The sequence below is a fragment of the Calonectris borealis genome, chromosome 3 (assembly GCF_964195595.1).
Source record: "Calonectris borealis chromosome 3, bCalBor7.hap1.2, whole genome shotgun sequence".
NCBI classification, from domain to species: Eukaryota; Metazoa; Chordata; class Aves; order Procellariiformes; family Procellariidae; genus Calonectris; species Calonectris borealis.
The window spans coordinates 75,704,608-75,725,368 of NC_134314.1; the positions used below are offsets into that span (position 1 = coordinate 75,704,608).

General features: G+C 40.9%; 1 protein-coding gene across 1 annotated transcript in view; it reads right to left on the reverse strand.

Moving 5' to 3' along the window:
* LOC142081221 (utrophin-like) overlaps positions 1–20,761 on the reverse strand; it is a 103,334-nt gene that overhangs the window by 18,258 nt on the left and 64,315 nt on the right. The window contains exons 3-7 of the mRNA XM_075147912.1: positions 20,545–20,606; positions 7,081–7,173; positions 5,530–5,607; positions 1,979–2,071; positions 1,117–1,289 (exon numbers count right to left, since the gene is read on the reverse strand). Coding sequence (XP_075004013.1) covers positions 1,117–1,289; positions 1,979–2,071; positions 5,530–5,607; positions 7,081–7,173; positions 20,545–20,606 — 499 coding nt within the window. The remainder of the gene's footprint in view (positions 1–1,116; positions 1,290–1,978; positions 2,072–5,529; positions 5,608–7,080; positions 7,174–20,544; positions 20,607–20,761) is intronic.

Genomic DNA, 20,761 nt, shown 5'->3' on the forward strand with positions numbered 1-20,761 from the left:
GGCTGAACACAAGCCAGCTCAAGTCTACGAGGCACATCAGTGTGTCAGGGCAGACCCATCCTGAAGCCAGCAAGCCTGTGACAAAGCTTGTTATTTCAGTCAGCACAGGCCGAATGGGCACTTAAGAGCAGAGAACAGCAGGCTCAAAGTGAACATATGCTTTTGCAAACACTTCGTATTTGCTGGATATAAATATTCTAGGTGTTTGTAAGGCATTTGCCATCACAATTACCTGCTTACAGGAAGCCTGGTTAAATTTTAGATATTGCCATGCCATTACCATGTTAAAACGGTTATTTATGGTTAAGAACAGTCAGCTGTTGCAAAACAATGAGCTGACTTCATTTAAAGTACGCTGGATTAGAATGGATTGCCCAGAAGCAGATCTCAATTAAAAAAAAAAAAGTAAGTTTGGTATGCAAGTTTCATACGAGTCTGTAATGATGGTTTCTTTAGACTACCAAAGAGTTCTCCAAAAAAATCAGCAAGAACGCAAGAGATCTGTGCAAAGAAGCTTTAGCAACATTCCTTATAAAGTATAATGAAGAAACTAATGAATACGCTACAGATACCTGAAGTACTCTGTTACCCTTTGATTCTTCTGCTCAACAGGTCTCCTGAAAGAACTGCATACATTGCCTTTCAAGCAACATATATTGAAAAACTAAGAAAAGCCACAGAGCCTGTCTTTCTTATTCCTTCATTTTAAAGCTTCTGTATCTTCCTACTAAAATGATATGGCAAACTCTGACTGAAGAAGTGTTTCCCTTTGCAGAGGAGGGAGGGCAGGAGGAAGGAAGTACAGGGGAAGGAGGTGGTCAACCCCCCCTGTAGAGACCCGTTCAGCGTATTCGCTGTATAATGCATACTAAGTGGGATGTAAATCCACTTCAATTAGCAAGTGTGCATGCACATGCAGGAAATGCTGCCTTGGCTCCATCCTTTGCAAGGCTCTGGCAATATCCCTCCACTGTTATTGTTACCATAACAAAAAAAAAAACACACCAAACAACAAATCACCGAAACAGGCTAGAAGCTGTCAAATGTTCAAGCATGAAGACATGGGAAGAAAGCTGCTTACTTCACTAGGTCTGAGATAAGCTGTTTGCTACTTACTTGTGCCTGTGGATGACAGCATTAAAGGCGAGTCCATCTGCCCAGCTTGTGGTGAAGTTCAGAACATTGACCTGACTGTAAGGTCTTGTGGACTGCCGAACCCAGCTCAGCAGGATCTTCTCACTGTTGGTCTGCTGCAAATCTGACATGATGTTCTTCATGACATCCTTCACCTGCAAGACAGCAGCAACTACACCTTACAGACATGTTCTCCACTTTTCCTGCTTACAAAACCTTTGAACCAAGCTATTTCACAAATTGTGAAAGGGTCTTTTCCATGAAAAGCTAAGAATCAAACTCTAACTCCTCACATGAAATTTGGGAATAGGAGTCTTCAGACCATCTTTGCACTCTACTGATTACAAGAACCAGTAATGCTTCATGTTATACTGACGCATTACTCTTACGTTACAATCCTCCCCCTCTCCTCAGTGCTGCCTACACTAAGAGTATAATATTTCTCACTGCCTTGTGCACCAATAAGCACACGCCAAAAATACAGTTTGCACAGGTTTTCTGTAAGAAGAGGATATCTGCTCAGCCAACAAAAGTAGTTTGCTGTTTGGGTACTACGAGGAAGGAATATAAATACAACGCTTCAGCCTGAAAAGTCTCTCTGCAATTAACACCAGCAGGAACTAAACTCAGAGACTGAGTACAACTGAGCACATACGAGAATACGTGCCGCAGGAGGAAGACAACAGACAGAGCTCAGAAACCAAACACTGGCCTGCCTTTATTTACCAGCCCAAAATAGAAGCAGTATTTTCCGCCACAAAAACCCCGGGAAGGTTTGCGAGAATCCCAGCAGATTGATGCACACAATTCCTGGAAAGGAAGAGATCTCGCAGCAGCCTCTCACCTGCCAATGCAAGATAATGCTCCACAGCAGCCCCAGCGTCAGCTTGTGATTTCCATCCACAATGTCAGTTCCTCCAATATTCACCAACTCCACCTGGAGAGATCGGATCAACTCTATATTAAACACTGTTATCACAGTTTCAAGTCGCAACCCCAGCCCATATTCCTGGCTGTCCAGCCAAGAGTTATCAAGTGCTCTGAAATAAAAAGTAATTAGAAAGAGAGAACCAGAGTTGACAGAGTACTGTCTATCTGAATTTGTCATGACAACTGCTTAAACAACATGACAAAAGATGGCACCAAAGATACTCCATTGGAAGAGTTTTATCCTCTCTTCTAATATACAGATGCACACCAGCAGTCAAAACTGATGAATAGAAATGCAAACATGAAGGATCTGATATCTAAAAAAAAAAACAGAACAGTTAAGCAGCCCTGCTTCTAGACACACCCAGAGATATTACATTCATAACCATGAAAACTCTGTAATTAAGAATAGGTTTGTCCTTTGCATGAGCCAGCATCCAAATGGGACAAGTTTATACAAGGAGACCAAAAACTCAAGGGAAAAATAAAATTTTCAAGTTTCCTATATGCATAGGACCCCATATAGACTCAGTGACGGTCTAATTGAGATCATTCAGAAGATAAAAACACAGAAAGAGAGACAAGGAGATTACTTTAGTAAGCGAGAGGGCAGGAGACGCTACCTGCTCCTACATCACATATTCAGCCCTCAGAAGAAGCAAAGCTTAGAGCACACTGTCAGATACTCACTCGGTGCTACTTTAGAGTCTGAACTGAACTGGGGCATCAAATCTCCATTCAGTCAACACAGAGAAAGGGGCACTAACTCTGAACCACCTTTTGGAGGGAACTGACAGCAGCGCACTGCATTTGTCACCACCGTGCCTATGGAAATTGGGCTAGGAACAGCTGCCTATGGCAGAGGAGACAAATACCTCCCTGGGTGTACGTACACATATAGCAGATGCTGCAACGTGCTCCCACACAGGGCAGATAGTGGGGCTTACTTCTTGTAAATAACCTGAGCCAGGAGCATCCTCCAGCCCCAGGGGCAAGCAGCACAGTGCATTTTACCTCAATGGGGAAGCTTTTTTCTCCCTTTCTCACCCCTGCTCCAAAACAGTGTTATCCACAGTGCCTACCGGATACACCTCCCAGCTTGCACTAACTCCGAGAACTGTATCTGGGCATTGCTTGGGATCAGAACTGGTCATAGAGACAAAACCTGCACCAAGGAGCTGGCTAGCAATTAAACAATACTAGCAATCACAGGACAGTAACGGAGCCCATGCTCTGGCTCTCAGTGGACGTAGCCTACAATGACAGAATAGACAAGAACAAAGTTTCATTTTTGTTTTAGAGAATATAATGGTATTCCATGAATACTTTTCCTCTTATCACACAATCATTAATAGCTTCAATTCTGCAAAATGTACTTGTAACCTCACTGCTTGCAGATATCATCTTTACAACTTTCAGTTCCCCATAGGTCTCTTAGTTAGGAGAATCAAATCAAAACCGTGTTGCGAGATTAACATGGAACCACAAATTACCCTTCAAAGTACTAAGGAAGCTTGTGAATTTGTGGATTGTCCCCTCTCAATTTTTACAGCAGCTGGAACAGAATCTTACAGCAATACTCTTTGCAAATACCAGGCATACATTTTAAGATAACTGTAAATTAAATAGGCAAAAACAGGCCAAAAGAATCACCAGTGCGGATCATTAAGCAACACACTGGAAAGCACTCTAGAAACAAGGAGCAGAAAGCAAGACTAAAGGTCAAGGGCACAAAAATAAAACAATTACATTGCAAGAGCTTTCTTCACCTATAATAGAAGAAAAACACTCCTGAGAATGGGGAACAAAAAAGAAATTTCATACTTTTTAATCGCACGTCAATAATAATAATAATGCATTCTTCTTGCTATCTACATCATACATAAAAGAAAATACTCCACATGTCCAGTTTCGTATTTTAATGATTCTGAACTAAACCAATGCTTTGCAGGATGCAGCAGCAATCCACTAGGACAGTGAGTGGAGTACTGAGATTTAAGCAAAGATAATCAATAAAAGAAAGCTGACAGTAGACAGTCAGTACTATTGACAGTAGACTGATATTGGCTATATGGAATGATTTCCAGTGGATTTTTTTTTATTATTATTATTTTTAAAAACTTGATCCACAAATCAAAAAAGTTGGAATTCATTACTTGGAACCATTCTGTTCATCAGATGGATGAGGTTCACAGGATGACTTAAACATCTACACCCTAAGCTTCTCTAATCCTTGCAATATATATTTAAACACTTTTATAAGTTATTTCACAAGTTATGAATATTGTATAGCCCAAACTCTCAGGCAACAGAATGCAACTGCTTCTCAGTGGATGCCTTTTCCCTTCATCTTGAAAACACACACACACACTTTCTAACGAAGTTAAGCAGTAGGTATAAATCACGTACCTGACCTTAACAACCTTCAGCTAACTAACACCATCTGTTTACTTTTAGAAACCCAGATCCTGCCAGCTTAAGGAAGAACTAATTAATTATTGTAATTCAGTATTATTTCATTTATTATCTTCATAAAATAAATTAAATTCAAGCTGGAAAGACTCATTACTTATCCTTAGAAAAAAGTTAATCAATATTTACCTCAAAGAAGAAAAAAACCAAACAACCCACCACTAACTTCGGCTACTTCCTAGAAATATGATACTAGTCCACCAACACAGAGAGGAAATTGCAGTATTATACAGCATGTTTGTATCACTCTTCGATCAGCAGTTTATATAAATATGTCAGTGCCTTTTTGCATTAGATGTATTTTATTGCCAGAATGTTCTTAAGTTATTTTAGTGCCCTAACATTCACAAATAGAAATTCTAACTATAGAGAGTACGCTTAGCAGGAATTGTTGTCAGGGGAAAAATAAAAACACTTTACTACAGCACTACTGGCTTCCAGGCAGTAAAAACATAAAAACAAAATAAAACAAACTATTATTCTTCTCATTTTTCATAAAGGATTGGGGTTTGTTTGTTTGTTCTTCTGATCAGTTACCAAAGCTCCAAATTAGAAACACTCAGTACAGATTTGACACAGAGCTGACAGATGTCAATGGAAAGATCCTCCTGGATTTTGAGAGCAGGACACAAAACCTGTCATATCCTCATACCCTTACAGATTTTTGCACAAGTTACGCATCATCACTGGAAATTAGTTTTTTGTCCTGCCAGGTTCATGAGCTATGCATAGCAGAGCTTCAAGTCACCTTTGTGTTGGGAGCTGAACACATCTCAACAAAACACAGTTTAGTTAATACCATTATTAAGTTAGCATTTTAAAATTTCACAAAATTGCCAGACACTGAAACTGTACATCAGATAAGGAAAACTGGTAACAGTTTACCCATTCTCATTTTAGGTACTAAAAATCTTTATCCTCTGCATTTTGAATTCATTTACACACAGGAAAAAATTAAAGAGTCTACCAAATGTTGTGGAAAAACATGCTCACGTTGTTCTGATGCAAGACTTGCAGTACTCTGTTGACATTATTTAAGGCATGTACTCGTGTGGAACCTCGTTCTTTAGGCTGAAAATAAAAAGTTACAATCTGTTCACATCAGAATTGACTTGACAGACCAAACAAAATAAACGGTAGAGCAAGCAACAGGAAATTTGTCTTAATTTTCTCCAGATTTTTTTTTTCTTTTTTAAGTAGGAACAAAAACCAAACAAGACCATCCACAACAATTTCAAAATGAAAACTGGTCAGAACATTAGTCCTCAATTCAAGGCATAGGACAAGTCTTGGATTCAAAATATGTTTCAGTTCATCTTCAGTAAGTTCAGAATTTTTATTCCCAGCATCTGCATAATTATAAACTGGCAATACAACAGCAAAGTGGGAGTTCCCGGGAAAAACTGAGGGTTTTGAAAGTTTGCCAGAGCAGTTGAAATTTTTTGGCTCCCAAGAGGGAACAAGCAGCAATTTGTTTTTCTGGCACTGAAAGCCTGCTAAATCTTTGCATACTGGGAAGAAGTTACACTTCCTGACTTTCCCTTCCTTTTAATATCAGGGGAAAAAAAAAACACTGCGCTCTTGACAATACCTGCCACTCCACTTGCTTTTAATCACCGCAATTTAACTCCTGTGGCAGAACATGATCGTACTACAAGAGCATGGATCTGAACTTGGAACATGGTAATCAACAGAACTAGAAACCAAAAAACTTGCATTGTCTTCAGTATACTTCAAATCAGACCACAAATCATTGAAGGTACTAGAGAAATGCATCTGTTTAAAAAACAAGGCAAGCTTGCAAGGTGAAATTTTAAATGGCTGAAAGTTCCCCATAAGGTCAATAAACAAATTTGAGATTTATTATAAATAGTGAAATCAAGAATTTAATCCCAAGTGATGGCACAGTGCCTCATATATCATATATAGGCCTCACTATGCCTCATATATCTTTCTGAAGAGGGATCAATGTTAGAAAGGGATGAGTTTTCAGCCACACACACACACACTTTCCCAAACAAGACTTGAGTAGTTTTCAGCCCTTTCCTATCTGTAGATCACAAAGGATTTTTCAATGGAGATGCAGATTTTTGCATGCCTATTCGCCGTTGTCTTTTTTCTTTCTTTTTTCTTTAAGGGATCTTTCATGAGCTTATTAGAAAAATTCCACAGGTATCCAGCTAAAAGCTGCTCTTCCAGATCATCCAGAAGCAGACCTTTAAAAGATCTCCATTAGAAACATACACCCTGAATATCACACCACTGGTTTTACATGCTTTGCTAAACAGTATGTTAACCCTCAAGAGAGGGTTACACAGCTAACTTTAGCCTGACCCTACATCCCATGAGTGGAGTTCATGGGAATTTCACTGGAACTGTAGAGAGCAAGTACATACAAGTGAAATAGGTTTTTAAACAAATTAAAATTAAAAAAAAAAAATCACATGCCACAGCTTGGGTCTTGTGTGTTTTGTTTATTTGTTGTGTTTTTTGTTTTGTTTTGTTTTAATAAATGGGAATACAACTCATACACATTTCTCTTACCAGAGGTTTCCCCGTCAGACCCTCCAAAAGGTCCAAAAGCTTCCTTCCATCTTTCAGATCTGTGAACATGTCCTTAACTGGGGGCTTCCCACTCTGCAGAAGAAACAAAAGCAGTAATAAAAATAATGTTTAAGCAGAACCTCCCTGAAAAAGGTACTTGTTCCTTTTTATCTTTCAATTCATTCTTATTTGGTACTGAATGCAGCAAATAAAAGCTAGAAGACTGACAATCATCAGCAAGGCACCCTTCCCTTCTTCAGTGTTTTTTTTCTCCCCATTTATATGGTTCTGTGCATCAGCAGCCTAGTACTGAGAAACCAAATCAGCGCATCTTGACTCACATTAGGGTAGATACGTTAACATGCAAAGATAGCAAAGAAAAAAACTTGGCAGGTTTGAGGAGTCATTTGAGAAAGAATACTTTGGTCTGGCTGCATGTAAAGGAGGAAGAAACTGGTGCTTTTCAGAAAGAAGCTACTGGGACAAATTCTCTCATATTTAAAAAAAGACAAAACAAAAAAGGACTTGGAATTGAGCCCTGCGTAAGGAGCCCCAGTGTCTGATATTAAATTAGTTTTGCAATGAATTTTTCTGACAAATTTATACTCCAATTACTTTTACAAGTCATGCTTAAAAATGTGCAAATACACATGTTGACACATATTTAGGTAAAGGGTGTAGAAAACTAGGTAGCTGTCAGACCAATACCAAATAGGAGTGTTCGTTAAATATCAGCGTTTGATAACATCCTAGAGCGTGCACTTTTCACAGATGATTCAGATGCTTCCCTGCTGTGTAGCAACTTAATCAAACCTTTAAAGCATGCTGGAGCAGGAGAACAGGAATACCTAAGAGTAGATGCAGGGAAGCCTCTTCTACAGTCCATGGTGTATAACAGGAGGGGGTGATCCACAGTGCAATTACCCCAGATGACAGCAAAATTTGGTTTAAATTTGATTTGCATCACCACACAGACGATACTAAAAGTAGGTTGTTAAGGGCATGAGGAAATTTTTCGTGTGTCCAGAAGAGCAGACAGAAGAGGCTAACAGAGGTCTCACTGGATGCAATACGACTCAAATGCTCTTGTGAAAGCAAATACCTGTTAGCCATTGAAGTGTGGGGTCTCACGAGAGCGGAGTAGAGGGGGAGAATCGCCTCCCCCGACCGGCTGGCCACGCTTTTTTTTTTTATGCGGCCCAGGATATGATTGGCTTTCTGGGCTATAAGCGCACATAGCCATCTCATGTTCAATTTTTCATCCACCAGTATACCCAAGTCCTTCTCTGCAGGGCTGTTCTTAATCCGTTCATCCCTGATCTGTGCTAATATTGGGGATTGCCCTGACGCAGGTGCAGGACCTTGTACTTGGCCTTGCTGAAATTCATGAGGTTTGCATGGGCCCACTCCTGAAGCTTGTCAGGGTCCTTCTGGATGGCATCCTTTCCCTCTCGCGAATCAACTGTGCCACTCAGCGTGGTGTCATCTGCAAAATTGCTGAGGGCACGCTCAAACCCACTGCATGTCATTGATGAAGATATTGAACACTATGGGTTGCAATACAGACCCCTGAGGGACACCACTGGTTACTGATCTCCACTTGGACATTAAGCAGCGGACTGCAGCCATCCAGCCAATTCTTTATTCATCTAACAGTCCATTCATCAAACCTGTATCTCTCCAATTTAGTGACAAGGATGTTGTGGGAGACAGTGTATAATTATATAATTAAAACAATGCACGCATGTATAACGGACAGGTAACACCAAAACTGAGAATGCTATAGCTATATATCCTCAATAAATTTGTTGCCTTAGGTCCAGAAGTTAAAAAATATTTGGATCTGTCGAAAAAGCAGAAAGATGCCTCATTTAATACAGGGCAACAATGGTGTCGAGAGCATATAGCCTTCTTTCTTTGTTTTCCGTCCCCTCACTTCACATGCATGAAAACAAGCTGAATGACTTCCTGCTTTCAGTCATTCATTTCAACAGGTCATAGTACATTCCAGCCCTGTGCAATGCACCCTGCTGTGATGGTGGAAATATTCAGATTTGCTTTCTCAGGAGACTGGTTTTCCCATTTCACTGGCCATCAGAGCACCACATCTTGCCATCAGTTTAAAGTCAGCAGAAGAGTATTAAATTATTTCTGCAATCTAAGCTACTCCTTCCTGGTTTATTGAAGTATCCGCTATCCTCAAAACACATGCAGCAACATGCAAAGCTTCTGTATTTAGTGAAGTCTAGCAAAATGCTCTCTATGGGAAGAAAGTCAGTTCACGGGAAGCACTTCTACAAATGCAGGGCAACTGAAGTTGGCAAAGAACGGGCTGTGGCACCCACCCCGCCAAGCCCATCACCACCTCCACTGCAGCACACCTGTCAGGAAGGCTGGAAACCAGCTCTTCCAGCTTCCCACACCCATCTGAGGGACATGCAGGCACCTGGTGGCAGCGGCCACCCAGGCAGCCCCAGCTGTCCCATCAGGGCACAGAGCCAGCCCACAGTGCTGCTACCATAATGCGAGCGGAGACTGCATGCTGCACCCTCCTCTGCTCACGCTGCCTCTTCCCACTTGTGCATTCTCCTCACACCTAGACACACATTTCCACACAGGATCTGCTATCTGAGCCGCATGATCTGTAATCAGGAACATCACTGCTCTGTCCTCCAGTGCACAGCGCTGCTAGATCCTGCCCAGCTTTCCTAGGATGCAGTTGGATAGCAACTGCTGTGCTTCAGGAAGTCTTTTACTTTCCTTCTTCAAAAAGAACAGCTACGTATCCCAACTTCTAACAGCTGTATGACTTGTAAAGTTTGTTAAGCTTAGAAAGGATCTGGTAAATAGTTTTATAAAACAGCAGCCCTAGGGATGGTCCCCTACACCCGTTTCCCAAGAGAAGACAAGGAATAGCTGTGGGGCGATGCTGGCAGGACAGCTACGCGTGCCCTCCTACACCAGGCACGGGCCAGTCCAGAGCCAGGCCGGGGCTGCTGCCATCACCACCGCCTCCTTGTGAGAAAACCGATGTAGAGCCCCATCTCTTTGCATGTAGGACTCACCTCTGAGCCTGCTGGGGGAGGCTGCTGTGGCAGCGCAGAGGCAATCTGGGAGCCACAACACGTGACCACTACGGCCGGACCCGTGCTTCTAGTAAGGGAGCCTAATCCAAACCAGTGGGGCCAGGAGCACTCCAAGCCCTGGCTCTGACCCACCACGACAGGCCCCGTGCAGATATCACTGCCCCGAGCTGCACTGGGGTGGAGCAGGCGGCCGCGGGACCAGCCCTGTGCCGGGGCAGACTGACACGCTGCAGCAAGAGCCAGGGCTCGGGGGGGGGGGGGGGGGCGCAGAAGTCCTCTCCCACCCTGCAGGGTAAGGCATGGGGCTCTGCAGATTGCTTCCCCGCCACCCCTGCCCACACCTGTACCACTCACTCCTAACCTCCAGAAAGCAGTCTGGCCTTCTGAAAAAGTCTGTATGTACAGATATATATATATTTATCTGTGTGTGTATATATCTGCAGTATATAAAAAGCGTATATCTCTCTGTAGAGTCCTGCCTGATATGCAGTATGCTAAGCCAATCTAAATTTCCCCTTTTCAGACCGACAATATTTTACTCACTTTCTACATACTTAAAGACTGCAGTTCAGCCTCCGCCAGCATCCCGTAAGGAGAAGCAGTCCATCACTGAGCATAATGGATCAAGAAATTTAAGTATTTGCCGTATGAAAGTGACAGTGACAAACCACACTGAGCCCTTCAGCAAGGGCAAATTGCTAGTCACGGTTGCATTGGTAAGTACTTAAGGAGCAGCCTACATTGTGCAAAGCACTGTACAAATACGAGGCAGATAATGGGTCCTTTCTCAAAGACAAAACAGGGTCCAGTTTTGTACTACAAAGATAGTATAAAGGACAGGCAGGGACACACTGCGTACCAGAACTGTGCCGGTTCAGGGTGCAAAACATTCACATCCCCGTCACTGAACACTTTTATCAGTTAACAGAAGGTAGTTTTTCTCAGCTTTGCTTGTTTGCTGCAACAGCAAAAAAGCACTGGCAGAAACCTCTTTCCCTCAGCCTGCCCAAGAGGGCTTTGCCAGCAGAGCTCCACAGAGAGTCACTGGAGTAGAGACAAGGGCTTGATAAGACAGACGAAAGGACATGATTAACAGACAACTGAGAAAGAGGCCACATTGCTTCCCCAGTGCTTTAAACTGGCACTGACAGCAGGAAAGGAGCTGATTCACTGAAACAGGGGTAAGGGAAAGAGGAAGAAGGAAGAGGAAAGGGAAAGGAAGGCAGACCAAGAGAAAGGAAAGTAAGAGAAATAAAAGCTGGAGACGGCATGTCATCTGGGGCCAGGCCTGCTTGTGCTCTTATAAACTTTGCGTGGTGGCACATTTATTATCCACCACAGGACTCATGCACAAGGATCAGAACCAGATCCAGCCCGTCACATTTATTCCAACGAACATTTTGGTGCCAGCCTTTGTACTAATACGAGGCGGGGGGGGGGGACAAAGAAGAACTTTCACTAGTTATCCACAGCAGAAAACACTTTCTGTTGATTCATCTCTTGTGGGGCAGCAGCAGTTTCTGAATGACCTTTGAGCTGGAGAGCAGATGCTAGCCATACGTGGCAAGAGCAGTCACTATGGGCATCGGCTTTGCATGTTCCAGCAAAACACCAGCACCATTTGGGAAGGAGAGCCCAGGCACAGTGATGTTCTCCTCGCAGCAGCAGCCCTCACATGCCTGCTGGCCGTCTTTCAGCCTCTCTACCTGGATCAGGTTTAAGAGGGTGACTCACACTTCCTCGTGTGCGTCTAGGATTACTTGCAAAGAAGGGTCATCCAGGCCAGCCAATATGACTGTGCAGAAATCATTCCTTGTCTTTGCCAGAAAGCATTCCCAGGAAATAGAGGAAGATATAAACAAAATCCGGACCAGATTTTTTAAGAGTCATCCAACGCTATTGACAGTAGCAAGACCAGCCATCAACACTTACAGTTTGTTCTACTGAAGTCACACACAGCTGCAAGGCAACAATCTTCTTTGAATAAATTTTACAGTAGAACATTCTTAACTGTTCCTTTATTACTAATGGGGAACTGTATCAAATTGAGCCAAGTTATAGAGAATTAAAGGGAATCACAAATTGACAGTAAGACAAAACCTCTTTTTTTTTTTTTAAACACAAGCTATTACTTATCATTTTATCACAACTACTTATGCTCTTTGTATATTGTTCTTGAACATGAAATTATATGCAAAGTTAACCATTAAAGAAGTTTTAATGTCTATCTAGTTGTTTAGCTAGAAACACGCAGTTTTCTCTTATGTCATCACAGTTACCTGCAGCAGAGAATTTACATGTTCTTTAAATCAATCATTATTTAAGGTACATTATTAGACCTAACTCTTTTCCAATAAATGAATGCCAAAGATATTTGAGTGTAAGAGATAAGCCACCTCTATTTCACATCCCCCTCAGTGATACTGATTCAGACCTCCTAGTGACAACATTAAAACCAGGATGAAAGGTCCTCTCAGTTTCACAGTAATGAACACTGGCTATCACCAGGGAAGTAATACATATTGTAAAAGCATTCGTATGACCTTCACCAGCCACCGAGCAAATCCAGCAGACGAGTTCTGGCTGCTCAGAGCAGTGCTGGGAAAAGCCCTAGTTGCCATTTAGATCATCTGCCACCTCAGAAACACCAAAACACCCTGAAAGGATATAGGAAGAGTACATCTTGATTTTCCATCAGATTCTTCTGATCTTCCAATGTCACTTATATGAAGGTCAGAGTTGTTTTTTGTTTATTTTTAACCAACAGATGACTATTTTTAACATCTAATAAGATGCTCAATAAATAGGTCAAAATAGTAGTAGAGCTGCAAAGACCTCCTTCTCCTTTTTCTTGAGAAGGGGGAAATATTGAACAGGTTGGGCACTTAAACTAGAACGTGAACCATTCATAATGTTCGTAGTACATTCCTAGGGAATTCATGGTAACCACCTACTTAGTTTAAACTCGATTACAAACAACACAAGGAGTAAGAACTACACTTTATCATGACCAACACAGAGTCAGAAACATGTCAAGTGCTGCTGCATCACAAGGCCAGTACATGGGAACTCAATGTGGGAAACAATTCAGAAAGCAAAGAGGTCACTGCAAAAAGTAAACAATTATGTCAACAAATAATCTTGCCAATTTCTAATTTAAGACCATAGTCATTGTTTACAGAAATATTTTTATTAAAACATGATACTTTTTTTTCCATCTTCCTTCCACTGACATGCAGGAGTTATAGGACAGCATACATAACTACTAGCTGTACTGTGACAGATGTATTGCAGTTGAGTATGCTCTACTCTATGCTGAATATGCTTGAGTAGTTGTGACATCTCTACGTGACCCTAGTACCAAAACAATGAATTCAAATACCAAGTAAAAAATAAATAAATAAAAAGTTACAATCACAGGAGGAAAACAGTTTACAGACTGAATTACATATCATCACAGGTGCTTAAAAATAAGATAATTACAAGCAACTAAATAGGTATTTAAAACTCCAGACTAACAGGGGAAAAAAAAAGTAAGACTCATCACTGAGATACGCTGGATAGTTTGATTCTACTAGATGACAGACATGAATTTAAGTAGCAGCAAAGCTGAAAAGCTAAAGATAGCCCAATCCACAGAACACCTGAAATACTTGACTGACAACATGGTAGAAGGAGGGAAAACATAAAAGTAAATATTAGACATAGCAAGACAGCAAAACAAACACAAGGCATCAGCAACTCTCTGTGGGTCTTTTTTTTCTCCCCAGTGTATCTATTAATGCATTTACATAAGCTTACGTTATTATAATATGTTTAATGTAACAGTACTAACCTCAGCTTGCAATTAAGCCTCATTATGTATCATTACCAGCAGGGGCAGTTGGGATCATACTTCTTATCACTGTCAGTTATTTCTCCTGTAAGACTGGAAGGTTATCTCCCCCCACAACCCTTTTTTTTTTTTTTTTTTTTTAAAGCCAGCTAACTTCAGATTGTAACTTGGTTCCTTAAAAAAAAAAAAAATCCTGCTGACCAGGTTGACTATTATTCTCATTAGCAATTAACAGGTAAAGGGACAGATTTGCTTCAGTGCCTCTACCAGGTTCAGCTCTAGTACTTGAGAAGGTCACACAAACACAAATATACAAACACTCCAACAACTGGGATGATAACCAAGACCATGAATCAGAGCCAAACTCTGAAAAGCCCAGAGCATTAACCAAAATCAGCAGTAATTACAGTCCCCAAGCTTTGAAGTCCAGTAAGGGAGATGCTGCCCACACCCTGTTCTTAGAGCTGAAAACAGCAGCAGTTGAGAGGAGGGCAAAAAACTGGCAATTCTCATGCTGTAGCTAAATCTGGGAGAGATCGTGAAATGCTTTGTATTATTGCTTTTATGCTATAAATTAGTCATCCTTATCATATCTCATAACCTGTTAGAGAAGAAAAGATTTATTTTCCTGCATCTTGGTTAATTCACATCCTATCTGACCTCTTCTCAGAGACAGGACTAAGTAATCCAGTTAAAAAAAAAAAAAAAAAAGAGTACACTAAAAATTGAATTTTTCAAGGCCAGTTCACACAAACACTAGTTCTTTTCCACCCAGGTTGTTCCTCAGGTTAAGGCCAAATTTTTTATCAGTTTTGGCTATCTTTGAGTGAGGTTACGTTTTACAGTTTAATTCAGCAGTGGAAAACAGCAGGAGCAATTAGACTGGAGAATACTTTACCAGTAGTTGAGTATTTTCTTGCTTGCGCCACAAAAACTGAACTGGAAAAAGGACTACAAACCATCTTAGGTGATGTCTCCTTGGACAGATAAAATTGCCTAATCAATCTTCTTGATCTCTCTTCTTGCATGACTAATACTTTAAACTCCATAATTCCCCTTCCCAAAAAAAAATCCCTTCTGAAAAGTCTTTGGCCTCAGGTATCTCGGGTCATGTGAAATTAATTATCTTGAATAGGTATCCTTTTGTCTTTAAAAAGATTTATCACATTTGCTAAGTGTCAGCAGTGGAGCAGCAAAACGTCTTCAGAAGTATGAGGTCTGACATTTACTATTATGGTAAAAAAACCCTTAGAGGAAAGGAGAAAATTAAGGAGCAAAAATGATGGAAAAGATCTACACAGGACACCACCCAGAAAGATAGATAAGACTTTGCAGTTAACAAATGAATTAATGCCTGGTATAATGGGGGAGGGACTGTTTTAATTTAAGATTCATATAAAGCCATCACATCACAAAGCACTCCAAAGTTTGCTTACTGCCCTGTCTTCTCTCATCTTTACTTTATTTGGTGTCCTTCCAGGGGAGGGGACCTGTCAGAGCCCAGGAGAGGAAACAACGCAGGAGCTGCAGCACCAAGCATTTGCCCTCTCGCAGGCTAACCTGGAGCTCAGCCCTGGAGGACGCAGTCCCCTCCCAAGCTGCACCTCAGCCTCTTCTTTGCTCTTTAACCCTAAACTGAAATGCATTTTGGAAGAGCACAGAGCAGGAGACAGCTTAAGATGCTGTAAAAGTATGGGAGGTCTGGCTTCACCCACACTGGCAGGTCCTAGCTCCAAGCGCTGCCAGTGCTGCAGCTGCTGGTCAATGCAGATGTCAGGGCACCAGCACAGGACCTGGAGGATCGGGTTCACAGAAATACATACAACAAGAATGCTGCAAATGCAGAAATAAGACATACAGTCTTCCGTGTATAAAAAGAATGAAATTGAGAGCTTGGATTGGAAAGAGATGGGGGTAACATGACAAAAAGGGAAGGGAAGCACAGCTCTCAGGCATGCAAGGGTTTTGAATGCATATCCCAACACCTTGGAACAATGCCCGCAGCTGGCTCCCCTTCAACAGCCATCCAGACTCAAGACTTATGACCTGGGAGGGTGGGGGGGGAAATCGAGTGTCCTTTTCATTGAATACCACAAGCATCTCTGGGGTTTTATGCTCTTTTTGCAGAGCACAGCCTTCCTAGCAATTAAGTGTTTCTGCCATCCTTGTGGGAAAACTTCCCAAATGTAATGAAGACACGATTCTTTGGGAAGAGTCTCAGTTTGCCCATGCTGGATCTGTGAACTTCCTCTAGAGTGACAGCACTAAGCTCTGACAGGTTGTGACAGACCTGACTCCGTGAGTCTAAATTAAGAGTTAGGGCATCATGTTTCTTGTGCTGACTCTGGGTCCTACCTGCCAAGTTCAGGAACAGCGGAAGAGGAGAATAACCAATGTGAAAGCAAACTTGCAAAAGGACTACCTTGGAAAATGGGAACACAAAAGCCAGCAAAGACTGACTCCTGCAAGGAGATAAAGAGAGGGCAAGGCTAGGACTGCTTAGACAAAGAGAGATGCAAAAATAGGACTGACCACACATGCATCAAATCCTGTAAGGGCCGTGAAGGTGAGGAGATGTAGAGTGGGAAGGACAGAGCAGGTCTGGAGCTTTAACAAGAAAAACTGGGTCTTGCTGGGTAAGCAACTAAGTGACAAAGATAGAAGTGGGAATGAAATAGGCAGGGTGATCAAAACTCCAGATTTGCTGGGATTTGCTGGGCAGGCAAGCTTTCTGACACAAGAGGGTGTAATAGTAAGTGAGGCGGGGGGGGGGGCAGGGAACAGGGTCAGAAAGTAGGAGTAAAGAAAGTGAAGAAAACAGAGAGGAAAAAAACTGTACTTGCAGGGTCTAAAGTGGGACACAAGACTCCTGAATCCCTCAACATGCCTATCAAGTCTTCTAGAAACCTTCTAGGGTTCCGAGTGTGAGTATCCAGCCACTATGCTATGTAATTATCAGCTGAAGTGTCAGAGGCCTGCTGATACGCCATGCGAATAGATACAGATTGAAACTATTTAGAAGTTTGGAAAAGTCAAAACTCGGGTTGATTGCAAAATCTTTGTTCACTCCTCTTTCGTCTGTGTAACAAATAACGTATGGTTAATCGAGCAGTAAGTTATCCTATGGACCTGAATTCAAACTCTACTTTTAGGCAAGAGTTTCCCTGTAACTAATCAGAATAATTTAAACCACAATTTTACAGGTAATCACTAACTGTGTGCCAGATTAAGAGACTTCCCCAGATCATTACGCCCAGTCCTTGCTGACACAGGCATCATCCTCTTGAAGTCCCTTCTCTATACTGATCAAGCTCCATCTGAAAACCTACTAGCTACTTTAGATGGTTTGCTTGAGTTTGCAGAAGAGATGCATGAGGTTGCATCTCTGTCATAAAAGACTCAACAAAAGCTCTGGTTTATATGAAGATATTATAGAAATGTCAAATCCTCTGGATAATCTAACCGAAGTCTCAGAATGGGCACTCAAAATTAGTAGCTACTTCTGATATTTACCTTTATTTGCAATGGCTGTAAACACAGAAGATAGTAGTCTTGCATTGCAGAAAGTTGTTCTGAAAACATACCCATTAATACTTATGAAATGGTAGGTATTAGTGAAAAAAAGGATAGAAAGGGATAAAGGGATAGAAAAAAGGATAGAAAACACAATTTTACAGTGTTTGAAGAGCATCCATTAACTATCCGTACAACTAGATGCCTTAATTGGTGGGCTATACCACAGGGAAACAGTTAAATCTAACTCTTGAAATTAGACTGGACAGAGCAATGGAAAAACATACAATAAGGAAAAACATCACATGGCTTAATATAAAGATACACTGAAATGCTCTGTATCAATATTTATTTGAATGCAAACTTCCCTCTTGGTTAAAGCTTGGTAAAATAGATTATTTATCTAACAATTTTTATTCCCTTTAATTTTAACAAAATATCCTTACCACACAACCATCATAGGTTTGTGAGTTGTAGTGCGTATGTTCTGCTAAGGTAAAGATTTCTACAGTGAGCACTGAGGCTTGGCTGAGTACCTTAAGGCTCAATCCACTTTAAATGTGCTTGTGCCTTCATTTCAAAAAATACGTGCAAATAAAATACATTTTGTTCTAGCACAGTTCAAATGAAGAGGACAAACACACGTTACTGTACTGTGAACTAGAGTAAGAACTTATATCTCACTGAATAGGTGCCTGAAGCAGATATGGGTACCTCAAACCATACTTGAGAGACTTACCGTGTTTCACTCATCTACCTATTCTCTGCTGAGAGAGGGAAAAGATATTGTTCTCTTTCTAGATCCTTTGTAAAACTCTATTGAATTGATTTAAATCAACCTCAGTGATTTTGAATACACTATGCAATTGCAATTTTAGGATTTTTTGTATGCCAAATTAGTTTATAGAGGCTCAGCTGTTTACTTTTTATTTATGTGTTTAAATGAAGGGCAACTACAATATAATTAATGTGGAAAGACAACTAAAATTCTTGGAGTGAACTTTGCAATTCCATACAAAAATTCCTCAGTTACCATTTTGTCTTCTGCAGTGTAAGTCAGATTACATTTACCCAACCTCTAAAATCTCTCTATCTTACTAAGCAGCTGAATCAATCTAGTTCACAGAAAAGGAATTTTAAAAATCCAGAGGATTTGACATTTCTATAATATCTTCATATAAACATTTTACCAAATGACTTGGTAAAAACAAAAACTTCAGTAAGACTGAAATCAGTCTCTTTACATTTTCAAGGTACAGTTGAAACTAGGCTTTCTTACTAGAAATGAGGTGATTAACACCAGCAATTTCCTTGCATCTGAACATGCCAGTCTTCATAAATCTGCACCTTGTCATGACAAAGTAGCCATGCTCAAGTTTGAATTGGACGTGCAGTAGTCAGGAATATGTCCTTTTATACAAGTTTCTTTAATCATTAACATGGCTTTCATAGCTTCAGGTAGTTTCATGGGCCATGAAGTCAGAGTTACCTCAAATCCAGGCCATACCTTGTGGCAGGGAAATCCAGGAGCTAAGCAGGATCTGTCTGAATACATAGTATAAAAGGAGAAGCCACTTTATAAAATATATCCATTGGTGTACAAGTATAAGGACTGAAAACAATTTTACCTATTTCAATACAATGTCCATAACACATACAAACAAGTCACATAGCACATTCTCAGTATCACTGACATTTCTGTGTTCCTGCCATCTTTATGCCAGGGTCTCTACAAACAGGCCTTCCTTTCTCACCGCGTTTTCACTCCTCACATGATCCTGCCCTGTCTAACCCTGCTCCTGCAGAACCATCTTTCCTCTCGGCAGCAGTCAAAAGCAAAGTGTAGAGCAACCAGTTACACGTACACACTCCTCCCCTGAAGAGCAAACTAGCCAAGAATGCTTTGGATGAAGAGTGCAGGATATCAACTTTCAGCCAAAACAAACCTAAGCCAAAGTGAATCAACCAAGACCACAAGCCTTGCATTGCCCAGTGTCCTGTTGCACAGGAAGGGAAGGAAGGTAAAAATTTCTTACCCTGCTGACCAAGAACTTCAGAAGGGCAGCGCTCCAGAGGCAGCCATTCATTGCTATAGCACTGTCGTCGCTTTATTTAAAAAAAGAAAACAAACCAACCCCCCCCCCCCACACACACACACCCTTCCTTCTATATTTATATCTACTTTCAGGATTTCACACGCATGCCCCTTTTCGTTAACAGAGTGAAAACTAGTAGTTATCCCACTTGCAGCACCATACTGGCTAGAAAAAAACCATGAGTTTTCTCCAATAATAACCCAGGTTCCTTCACATATTCAAACTATAAAGTAGGGAAACTTCCCACACTTCCCACCACACTCCTGGGCAAAGTATCCTTTTTCACTAGCAGCAGAACAGCATAAAAAGCAGGCTTTAAATAGCATCCCAAAGCAACTACCACTTCCTTTCTCATCCCAAAACACAAAGCAAGATCCTCAGTAAGTTTCAAGTCAGTAAAGAGAATTAAAACAAGAAACATACAGCATGAAAGCCAAGGAAAATTCAAAGTGAGCAAGTAATTATACAAAATTTCACAGTCAAGACTCAAGTAGCAACACCAGGTGACTTCAACTGGAGGTTTGCAGAATATTTTAGATGAGTAAAGCTGACTCAGCAGCACTGAGAGTAAACACAGTGACTAAGGTTCAAAATCTGTTGTAATCCACTCAGAAAACTGCATGTAGAAATAAACTTTATAAAATAAGAGGACCAAAACCCAAACAGACACCATCATGCAAATAACTGTATTTTAATATATTAACAAATAGAATTCTTCATTTTTTCTTAAACAAGACATGTAGTATCAAATGTTTATGTGCATGGGGAAACAAAAAGGGGAAAAAACATTACAGTATTTTTTCTGTTTTCATTACACATTTTGACACATTTTACTAGGAGTATTCTACAAGAGTAAGAGCAAAGTATATTTAAGCAATATTGTCCTAAACAGTGAATCGAACAAAATAAAGTAGTACTTTCAACCCAACATTACCTTGGAAAACCGAGCATTTATCCATTTTGTAAAGGTCTTTTTCTGTACATCATTGTGTTCATCTGGAGAGAGAAAATAAGACGAAAACAATGAGTGAAAATGCATTCTTCTTAATCCTAGATTGCTCAAAACAGGTCATATTAAACACTATCCTGACTCAGTGGGAGAATTTTTTACCTAATCTGTCAATAAAGCTGTTCAAACTTCTACAAGATTT